Source organism: Ctenopharyngodon idella, chromosome 2 (assembly GCF_019924925.1).
Source record: "Ctenopharyngodon idella isolate HZGC_01 chromosome 2, HZGC01, whole genome shotgun sequence".
Taxonomy (NCBI): Eukaryota; Metazoa; Chordata; class Actinopteri; order Cypriniformes; family Xenocyprididae; genus Ctenopharyngodon; species Ctenopharyngodon idella.
Window position 1 is genome coordinate 31799181 of NC_067221.1, and position 12080 is coordinate 31811260.

At 36.5% G+C, this 12080-nt stretch overlaps 1 protein-coding gene across 2 annotated transcripts in view; it reads left to right on the forward strand.

Moving 5' to 3' along the window:
* cacna1eb (calcium channel, voltage-dependent, R type, alpha 1E subunit b) overlaps window positions 1-12080 on the forward strand; it is a 120765-nt gene that overhangs the window by 106761 nt on the left and 1924 nt on the right. For both annotated transcript variants that reach the window (XM_051876205.1, XM_051876213.1), the window contains 8 exons: window positions 3931-4027; window positions 4215-4320; window positions 6979-7086; window positions 8534-8634; window positions 8882-8928; window positions 9197-9302; window positions 9457-9547; window positions 9884-10029. In XM_051876205.1, the coding sequence (XP_051732165.1) occupies window positions 3931-4027; window positions 4215-4320; window positions 6979-7086; window positions 8534-8634; window positions 8882-8928; window positions 9197-9302; window positions 9457-9547; window positions 9884-10029 (802 nt within the window). The remainder of the gene's footprint in view (window positions 1-3930; window positions 4028-4214; window positions 4321-6978; window positions 7087-8533; window positions 8635-8881; window positions 8929-9196; window positions 9303-9456; window positions 9548-9883; window positions 10030-12080) is intronic.

Here is a 12080-nt window from a genome sequence, read left to right on the forward strand (position 1 = left end):
GTTATATACACCTAGGATGGCTTGAAGGAGAGTAAAGCTTGGGGTAATTTTCATTTTCATTTAATTTTCAAGTGAGCTAATCCTTTAATACTATAAATGAATGTAGGCTATGCTATACATTATGTGGCAAAAGGGAAGATAAGATAACATCTCTGGTAAGAGCTAGAATGTTATGAAGGAACATGCCACTGATCTCTGTATGACTAGATTGCAGATGGAAATCTAAACTCAACCAAGGACGATTCTAACGATAAAGATATTGTTTTAAAAATCATTCTAAATATAAAAGAAAAGCCACACCACAACTAGAATGACAATGGCACAGAGAAACAATATCATTGGAATTTTCCAGCTGATAAACAATAAAAAAATAAATAAAAGAAAAAAAGAAAGCCAATCAGAATCCATCCTGCTTTAAAGAGCTTGAGCATTTGAAGTGGTGTGGATGCTACAGTGCCTTGTGAAAGTATTGTATTTTTCACATTAATCTACACTCCATACACCATAATGGCAAAGGAAAAACAGATATTTGTGATAACTTTGCAAATTTATTGAAAATAAGTCTTGAAAATTCTATTTACTCAGGAGAATTCTAGTTTCACTGGATCATTTTTAAATGTTTCTATACTTTGATTTGAGTTAGCCTGTGGCAAATTCAGTTGAATTGACTTGATTTGGGAAGGCACACACCTGTCAATAAAAGGTCTAACAGCTGAAAATGTATATCAGAGCAAAAACCAAGACATCAGGTCAAAAGAACGGCCTGCAGAGCCCAGTGACAGGATTGTGTTGATACACAAATCTGGGGAAGACTACAAAAAAAGAAAAAAGAAAAAAAATGTCTGCTGCATTGAAGGTTCACAGAAGCATGTAGCCACCATAATCCTTAATGGATGAAGTTTGGAACAGCCAGAAATGCCAAGATGCACATAAATTCTAAAAATGCACAAAAAAAAAAAAAAAAAAGCGCTCAATTGAGGGGATACATTTTTTCATCTGATAAGAAGAAATGCGCAAAAACTATGATGGAAATGTGTTAACCGAATAAATCCCTCACAACAAAAAACTCTTTTGCTCTGTGTGACTTTGCCTTAACAGAGGATCTTACAGGATAACTGGACTAACCGGTGGCTTCTCTGAAGCAATTTCCATTTTATTACAGATATTTTGCACCAATTTCCCAGGAAGTGATGATTTTGTTTTCTTGAACACATGGGATGGAAGCGCTGCGCACAAGTTAAATTCGCAACTGGAAACATAGCTACTGTCAAAGGTTCGGCATGCACATCAATAAGACTTGACAAATCAACAATGAAAACATTGTTGATTGTTTTCATTATCAAGTAGAAGTTGCAGCCCTAATTAATTCAAAGTTGTCAATTAAAAAAAAAAAAAAAAAATTAATATGAGTTAATTAACCAAGTCTTAAAGCTACCTACATAGTAGTTAACACTAAATTCGTGTTTACGGTCAGAGACTTAAACTTTGCTGCAGCTTGCTTACTCGCTATATTGATAGGTAAAGACCGATAGCCAGCCTTTTGTTGTTGTCTTATTCAGATGGTTTCACTTTAATGAATTTCTCTATACTTAGTATGGTAAGGGCAATTGAAGGTAATAAATGTAATAACTTCCGATGTTAAAAATTTGGCATTGCTGAGTTTACTGATTTTGAAAAGCTTTACTTAATCAGTTTAAGTTCATTTTCTTATAATAGTAGAGTAGGAAGAAGGAATTCATGTTACAGTACCTACTGTTTTACGTGTTAACAAGGATAATGTGGCAGTAGTTTTGAACTGTAATTTAGTTTATTATTTTCCATTTGGCATTTCAGTTTATTTTTGTATTCATTACTTTGTATTCATTACTTGTACGTTCATTTATTTTGATCTTATTTTAGTATTCTTTAGGCTGCCAAAATGTTTACTGAGATAATATTTGTTTTATAATGTTAAAAGTTATTTAAATGCAATGAACATATTAGGAACAGTCATATTAGTGGTAATACTGTAGAAGAGTATAAAACTGGGTATATGGTAGTGATGTGCCCGAAGCTGAATACTATGTTCGGAAAGGAAATGACACATTCTGCAGAGCCCCTAAAAGGACATGGTGATGGAAAAATTGTGAGATGGGAGGAAAAATCATGTTTAAATGTTATATTTTAAAGATAAGTGAAATCTGAGGTACTGAAATGTAATTGACTAGAGGCTTTTTAGGGGGCCCTTTAGAGGCTCCATAGAATGTGTTACTCATTTTCCATGCCTTTCTGAATTCGGATTTAGGCTTTGGGCAAACGTTTGTTCTTCTTGTTACTGTGCAAAGATACAGGTGTACAATTATTAAAAAGACAGAGTGCTCTGAATAAGCATTGATGTTAAGAGTGTCTTTGGTTTCTATGGAGATATTGGGGATTTTTATTTTTTTTAATTTTTTTCGTGGAAGGCTATAATGCAGTGATAGGATAGAAAAGTTGGAGATTTTGTTGCAGATATATATTTAGATATATTAGGTGCTTTGATGAAAAGATCTGAAAAGTTTAAAAATATATTGTTCAATTTTTATTGTGTATACAAATATCAATGTTCTATTTCTGTAAACCTACCCCTCATATTTCACTTTCATAATTATCACATTAGTTTCCATGAACTCATTTAACTTCATATGTAGCATCAGGTTCCGGCTGAATTTAACTCATTCCTGAAGTTTTATATGAAAAAAAAAAAAGTATGATCTGGTAAGAGCTCTTTGGCCTGAAAACAAAGTGCTGTGTTTCGCACCAAATGAATAGAGGCCAAAACACAGCTATCACCATCCTCACAGTCATATTTGGTGGTGGCAGTATTGGTTTCTTTTCTACAGAGCCCCTAAAGGGACATGGTGATGGAAAAAAATTGGGATGGGAGGAGAAAAAATATTTTTCAAAGCTTTTGCATTCTCTCGCAAAACTTTTGCGTTCCCCTGAAAAAAACTTTGCGCTCCCCTGAAAAAACTTTGCGTTCTCTCGCAAAGATATTGGCGTTCCTTGACAAAACTTTTGTGTTCTTTAGCCAAGATTTTTGCGTTCCCTCGCAAAACTTTTGCATTCTCTCGCTAAGCTATTTGCGTTCTTTTGTAAAACCTGTTGTGAGATCTGACAAACAGCTCACGTTCACAATGGAGCAGTTCGTTTTATTTTGAACTTGGACTCAAATATAAAGAAATGCTTTTTTAAATAGAGATCCCTATTCTCCCACAATTCTGAAAAAAAAAAAAAAAAACATTAGACAACAAAACAAAAAATGTAATTTACTTGAGGTTCTGTCAAGATATTCTATTTAATGTTATAAATGAGTCTTTTTATAAATATCTAAAATGTTATAACTGAGTCTATATTTAAAAAAAAAAAAAAAAATTCATTTAAATGAATTCATTTTATTAAATAAATGAATTGTTGAATTTAATAAATCAAATACATTTTAACAGTCTCTGGTCCCCACTGATGTAATCTTTATTTGAAGTATACATTAGTTTCAAATGTCATTTACTCATTTGGATCGCAGCTGCCGCAACATCAGTGGTTATATCCGGACTTTAAACTTTTATCCCATCCTTACTATTTGATGTTTGACACACAGAAATAACACTGTGAGGTTGAAAACAATGTTTTTAAAGCTGTTTCAGACATAGCCTATAGCTTACCACTACAACTATAATTATATGATATTATGACAAATATTAGAATTTTTTTTTAATTTAATGTATTTTATTTTGTTTACATTCAAAATTTTAGAGAATACAATCTTCATTCTGTAAATTAAATGCAAAACAGTTTTGTGGGAATACAAAAGTATATGTCAGATTTTTTTTTATTTTTTATTTTTTTTTTAATTTGCTTCCAACATTAATTCTCTTGATTCTTACATGAATGATCTCTGCTTTGTTACCGTAGTGGCCGTATTCACTACAATGCCATGTATGAGATGCTAACTCACATGTCTCCACCTCTTGGATTGGGAAAGAAGTGTCCTGCCAAAGTTGCCTACAAGGTATAAAAGTTTTATCTTGACAAATGCAATACATAGTTTAATAGTTGTAGTTGCCGAGTGCTACTGAAATACAGAGGGGGAAAAAATCATTATATTTAAGGATGCATATTTTAAAAATATTTATTACCCAAAATCTGAGCATTTTTGATCATTAATGTTTGCATACATGCTGTGTTGCTATTGGCAGAGACTGGTGCTGATGAATATGCCAGTTGATGAGGACATGACGGTTCACTTCACATCCACTCTGATGTCTCTGATCCGTACTGCTCTGGAGATAAAAATTGCTAGAGGTCAGAACTGTGAATTTGTACTTTAAAAGTATAGTGTTCCCAAAAATGAAAATTTTGTCATCATTTACTCACTCATACTATTCCACACCTGTATGTGAGCATCTATTCCCTAGATGTGCACAAATTCAGGCACTGGTAAGGACCCTGGCTCACTGATGACTATTTATCAAGAGGGTCCGATATCTTTCTGACACCTTTTTTAACGCTGCTTAAAGTCCATTTTAAGAAATATATATATATATATATATATATAGTTTTTTTTCAAAACTATCACGTCATGTTGTATATTGAGTTGGCTTGTTCTCTTTATGTTTATGCTAAAGAAAATGTGACATATTTTCCTGTAATGGAAACCGTGAGCATCGATGCTCCCTGGTTTTCACAGTGCATTGTTAGATTTTTTTTTAAGAGTGGGAGAAAAAAAACAATTATTCGATGCAGCGCAATTCTCTCTTCTACAATTCTGAATCTATTCTTAGTTTCATTTTTAACAGCAGATGCGCGATGGCACTATGTGTGCTTTAGAAACAGCTATATTCTGCTTTCTTACAATTCTACAAACACACACACAACACCGTCGACTACACCCTTGAACCGTCCATAAAATAATCTTCTATAAAGTTTGAAAAGGTTGAAATGAATTACAAGGGCATTTGCAGGCTTCGCTGCACAGGATATGCACTGTGAAAAACGTTTTGTTACACTAACTACGTACGGTCTTGCTCACTGATCTTTCAGTTTTGAAAAAAATGCTCTAAGAAGGCATAATTTATTCTGTTTGGAAGGCATAACGTCTAAATATTCAATACACAAAGCTCACTTCAATACGCAAAGCTCACTGACCGATGACTGCTTTCAAATGCTCATGTGTTTTGTGAAGCTTGCATTAGTGAAAATGCGTCAAATGCGTCAAACAGCAGTAAAGCTGAGAAAGAGAAAAATCACTCACTGTTCTTGATGGCAAAATGTTCAGATACTACAAAAAAGCACTCTTTGTTTATTGCTTGTAAAAGGTTTCTTTATTTCTCTTTATTATTTACTATTTGCTTGTATGTTTTGAAGCTATGTTTAGTCAGTTGAAAATTCTTAACATACAATTGTTTTAAATTTTAAAAAAAGTACTCATAATTACATAAGTAATTCAATAAAAACCTGATAAATAAATTTAACATTTAAAGTTGGCAAACTTTAAATAATATGTAGATCAAAAATCGTTTTGGAATTGGATCGTGATTTCCAGAATCGGAATTGGATTGGATCATGAGGTGCCTAAAGATTCCCACGCCTAGTGCTAAGTAACGTTGCAATGCGCACTGGAAGGATTTTGCGATAGAGACTCCCTGATAAGTGCCCTCACCACTGAACTAGGGTGCTGAATGAGATGCATCCTATGACTTTCCTCTGTGAAACACAAGAGATGAATATTTGAAGAATATCCTGGCCACTCTCTTACATACAATTAAAAGTGAAATTGCACCAAAATCCATGGAGAATGAGAGAGATGGATAAACCAAGAAACAGTCGAGGGTCGGAGCCAGGAGAGCAGGCAGACAGGCAAACAAAGTCTAGAGGGGCAGGCTAAAGTCAGTAGCTAAAGTGAATCGACAAGGGCAGGACCTAGCCTCGTACACACCGGGACGAATATCGCGCGCGCTTATCGGCAGCGTTTTTCGAGACGTTTTTCGTGTTCATACCAAAGCGATTTTCACTCGCGATGCGCCAAATGAACGTGCAATTTAACTCCCTGACAGTATATGGTGCTTGTGCTGAACGGTAGTCCAAATAAACATATTTATGATATAAAATTAAAGAAGATAAAAATACAGATATAAAATGGCATATATGGCATATACATGACATAAGGAGATGGTAGTCAGAAACGGTAGTGCAAATAAGTCACAATGACAGTAGTGCAAGTGAACGGTAGTGCAAATAAACATATTTATGAAATAGACATTCTCAACTATATTTCTTGAATGTAAAAGAAAAAAAAAAACAATAAAAATACAGAAATAAAATGGCATATAATACACATCTAGTATTGGTGTGGCCAAGAAATGGCAGAGCACCCATAGTTTGTAGGGGTCTTCCTCGTCTACTTACCACTTCCTCTTCGTCGTCTTGGTATCAATGTGTGCTCAGCAAGACCGTTGTGTGCTTGAGCACCACCAAGTCATGTTTTACTGTAACTTCAGGAGCTCCAGGCACGTGAACAAATGCGCCAATCTCATTGGTCGGCCAGTTTTTAACGCGCGTCAAACCAAAAAAACGAACCCGAGGTGTTTTTTTTTTTTAAAAATGACGCTTTTACGCCTGGCGTTTTTCACGTTGGTGTGTACACTCACATTGGTGCCCTTTGTTTAGTCACAAGGCGTTAAACGGCGGCGATAATCGCGCGCGATATTCGTCCCGGTGTGTACAGGCCTTAGGCTGACAGGAGAAGAGGCTGGATTTCTTGCAGATGCCAAAGGCTGGGACAACTGGCATAAGACAGCTAATCAGAAGAGGAATAAGAGAGAAATACTCAGAAATCCCAGCACTACACAAATGACAGAAAGATTTAACTTATGAATTCATATATTTTATGAAAATACAGTGTATGCATCTCCTCATAGTGTTTCAGTAATCTCTTATTTGAGACCATATGTTTCCTTTCAGGGGGCGAGGACCGGCTACAGTTGGACATGGAATTGCAGAAGGAGATAAGTGTCATCTGGCCACACCTGTCCCAAAAGACTCTGGATCTGCTGGTACCCATCAACAAAGGTAAGACTCAGATACAATGTGAAATAGTAATAGCAGTTGTACTGTTGTAGCCACTACCTACAACCTAAAAGGCATAGATGGCACATCAGGCTGCTGTCCCCTTGTCCTGTACTCTTTCCAGAGATGCAGCATAACTTTCGAGAACCCAGGAGCACAATACTAATGGGATCTCTTAAACAAAAGTATTCATCCTGCAGATCATCAATACAATTCACAGAAACTAGCATCAGTAGCTGCACAGTCTTCAAGGAGAGACCAACTAACTGACTTTAGAGGGTCAAGAGGAGAGGATGCAAACCTAGAACATGGATAGAGTCAGACATGCATCCAAGCGTTCCTAAATAAATCACAGAAACAACTTGGACCAAGTAACAGCCCGGGGCACCAAGACATGAAATATTATTACTTGTAGCATATCACCATATCACCCTGTAGCCCAAAACTGGTTGCCCACTGAAGCTAAGCAGGGTTGAGCCTAGTCAGTACCTGGATGGGAGACCTCCTGGGAAAACTAGGTTGCTGCTGGAAGAGGTGTTAGTGAGGCCAACAGGGGGTGCTCACCCTGTGGTTTAAGACATTAAACCGAGGTCCTGACTCTTTGTGGTCATTAAAAATCCCATGGCACTTCTCGTGAAGAGAAGGGGTGTAACCCCGGTGTCCTGGCCAAATTCCTTCCTTTGGCCCTTACCAATCATGGCCTCCTAATAATCCCCATCCATTGAACTGGCTCTTTCACTCTCTCTCCTCTCCACATATAGCTGGTGTGCGGTGAGCGCACTGGTGCCGTTGTACTGGCTGCCGTCGCATCAACCAAGTGGATGCTGCACACTGGTGGTGGTTGAGGAGAGACCCCAGATACGATTGTAAATCGCTTTGGGTGTACAGTATTATATATGGAAGCGCTATATAAATGCCTCATTCATACATTCATGTAAAGACTCTAGAAGGGGTACCATAGTGTTGGGCGCTTCCTGAGGAGGGAGACAGATCAAACACAGAGTATAATTGATGATGTCCAGAGTTCTATACTTGGTCATGAGCCTTTACCTGGTACTCTCAAGATTGGTCTAACCCATCTTGGACAGTGTAGCTGTGCTATATGACAGAGCATTGCCTACAAGGTTATTGCTTCTTAATCTCCAGTTTTTGAAACCCTGGAGTCGGAGTCTTGATACTTGCTTTATTTGCCAGCTGCCATGATTTATGTGCCTTCTGATGTGCCAGCATTCTGTTTAGTTTTTAAAATGGCTGAACAATTTATGCCTGTCTGCATTTGTGCCCAGAACCAACTTGTTACTAAACTAAGAGCACATATACTTCCATATAGAAGAATTTACATTTAAAACAGTGTCATAAGCATCTGTTAAAAGGTCTATTTGGTTGATGTAAATTAATCTGTTGTACTTCCATAATGACAGTCTAGTGGTGTGTGTGTGTGTATCTTCAGACACAGACATGACAGTTGGAAAGATCTATGCTTCTATGATGATCATGGATTACTTTAAGCAGAGCAAAGCTAAGAAGCTGAGGCAACAGGTGGAGGCCCAGGTATGCTGATGTGACCGCATTATTATTTTTTGCAGGGTTCACATTTAGACAAATTTGTATTACTCATTATATCATGCTTTATCCTTTTTAATAAGGCTTGAGATGACAAAGGTCAAGAAGATCAATTTTAATGATTGTTAGGTTAAATTTTTTTCTAAATTTTTTTTGATGTTATATGTTTTGTATAGTCTGTGTGTATGTGAAGGCTTTTCATAATTTCACAATAATATGTTTTGCTTTTCTACAGAGAAGTGCCACCCTGCCCCTGATATCTCACAGCGCAGGATCAGCCCTGTAAGTTTTGTTGTCTTCAAAGAAAGGTCATGTTTAAAATAACATACAATTGAACCGTATCAGTGTATACTCTAATGCATGTTTGATTTTAATTGAATATTGTACAATACAATTATATGTGCTAAATCATTGTTGCATAAAAATAGCATGTTATACTGTTAATACTGTTATGTGTACTGCATAATGAATTACATTATGGGTCTTTAAGTTTTCAAGCTATAAACTCACAGTATTGTGTATGTATTAAAGATGTGGTTCTGTGTTCTAGGACCAGTGGAGGGTTTGTGGCTTTAAGCCCAATATCACCACAGGAGCTGTTATTACAGCCTATGACCCATCGTACAGACAGCAGTGAAGACTATGATGCCTCTCAGGTACCAAAAAAAAAAAGGTCTTATTCTTTGAAATAGTTGGCAGGGATACATTCTGTGTTTACACAACTTTTACAACTTCTAAAAAGTAAATTACTGAACAATGAGTGAATGACTAATAAACTGTGTTGACTGCATCTGTGATGCTGATTCACAGGTTGATGAATCAGGGTTGAATGGCATGTGGGGGGAAGATCGCCCACCTGAACATGCATTCAGAACCAGACACAAGAGCTACAAAGCTGCAGGTTGGTTACCGCATTTCCCTTTTAGAGTGAGAAGACACTGCATAACTCCAGAATATACAAATACACCAGCCAACGCTTGACCAATGAGTCACTATGCAAGACACAAGAGCCTATAAAATGCATGCTTGTACGTCAAGCACTGTAGGTGAATAGGAGGAAGTTCTGAAAGTACATTTTCTCACACATATAATACGCATTAATGAGAATACATGCAGTATAAGATATGAAATCCCATGTGAATAACCAGAATTCAAAAATACTTGCCCTAAGTCTCATTGAGTGCTGTAGTTAACTTGTGTTGACTATGTGATGTAACATCTATTTCACAATTTACAGTGTCCCACTCAGACCAGACACAGTACATGGAAAAGGTGCGGGGACGACCAAAAGAACAACGGTTCTTACTGTCCCCAGATAACTCGAACTCAAAATCCCGTTCCCGCTCTCCAAGTGAGGAGCGCATACATGGGGTCACCAGACAGGTAAACAAACAGCTCACAACTTCTATTTGTAAAGGTTCTTTCGCTCACAGTTTCACTGTATCTTTGATGTCCACCTGAAGGACCTTGTTATACCTTTACGACGATGTAAAGCCAGCAACCTGGAAACAAGAATACCAGGAGAACCTGTGATTTTTGAGAATGTGGCAATCAACATTATGCAACAAATGCTGTCCCCTGCTGGACAGTTAAAATTAAGATAAAGCTGGTAGATGTGTTTCAAATGTGTTAGTTGGTTTCTATCAGAGTTAGAGTCCAGATCTGGCTTACCAAGACAGATCCAGAAAACTAGTTGATTTTTAATAACTGAAAAGCTGACATGTGGACTGGGGAAGAGATAAGCTGCATAGAACAGGCATCTCTACAGAAATCAGAACAGAAATCCATTTTCTAATGGGAATGAAAAAAAAAAAAAAAAACTTTTGACAATTTGACAGACTTCATCAACTGTGAGCAAGACCCCCAACCTCACTCATGCTCTTGTGAATAAATGGGACCACATGTCTACATTCTTGTTCAAAAGCCTTCCTAAAGGAGTGGAAGTTGTTATACTGTAGCAGCAATGTCTTGTTGCTTTGCCTCTGAAATTATATGTACAACAAGACACAAGAGTATCAATGAGATCAGGCACTGATGTTGGGTAATGGATCTTCAGTAGGGGTTCAGGCCTGTTCTGGCCAGTGATGTTCTTCCCTGAGTCAGTAAACTGATTTTAATTTATTTTTCCATAAATCACATTAAATTTTGCTGAAACTGAACTTTTATGGAACTCATTGAATTAAGCTGCATAATAAAAGCTGTTGAATAAACATTTAAATAATGATTATTTTGTTGAACTTAACAGATTAATTTTCAAGAAAACGAAATAATAGGCCTTTGTGTAATTATTAGGTACATCGGTTTGAGTGGATGAGACTTATAATAACGTACAGTATACAGCAGCGCTGTTTCTCTCTCTCACACACACACACGCACACACACACACACACAAACAAATCTGATTCTGTCACTTAATAATTATATGTATTTATTTAGAATAATAATAATCCAATAATAAAACAACTTTCCTTACACTTATGTAAATGAATGACAGAATTTCATGGATGATATTTTACTGTTGATATTCAAAAATGAAACCTCACTAGTGAAATTGCTCATAAATGGACCAGATGATGTTTAGCTTTAAATGTAGCGCACAGACTTGTCTGACGGTTAGGTTTAGGGTAAAGAAGGGAGTATAAAGTAAACAAAATAAATATAGAACCAGCTGTTTTTGCAACTTTTAGTTTCAAGATGCTTAATATTAAATATATAAATTGCATGTAGCTATTTCTGTTTTGGTTTTGTCAGAGACCATAGGCCAAGATCAAGATCCAAGTTGAGAAACTGAGCAATAGCTATGTTTCCATCCAAAGTTGTGGATTTAACTTATGTGCAAAACTGGAATATTGCATAAAACATTCGGGAATAAAGCACAGTTTCCATGCTGTGTTTAAGAGAACAAAATCGTCACTTCCTGGGAAATTGGCAGAAAATATACGCTTTTTTTGTTTTGTTTTGTTTGCAAATTTTTAGAATCCATTCAGCATTTTATGCAATATTCCACAATTCACATAAAAATAGGTGGATGGAAACATAATTAATGAGAATCAGTTACAGAGCAAGACATTTTTTGGAACATGGTAGCAGATCAATCAGAAGAACTCTTGCTTAGACCATCTAGAATTCTACCATCTTAAAGGATTAGTTCACTTTCAAATAAAAATTACCCCAAGCTTTACTCGCCCTCAAGCCATCCTAGGTGTATATGACTTTCGTCTTTCTGATGAACGCAATCGGATAAATATTAATAAATATCCTGAAGCATCCGACCTTTAAAATGGCAGTGAACGAGGATCAACAAGCATGAGCTGAAGAAAGTGTCTCCATCCACATCCATCCATCATAAACATATTCCACACGGCTTCTACCAGACCGCCTTCCGTATTCTACTTACGAAGAAAGTGTAAAACTCTTGCACTTCAAAAAGCTTG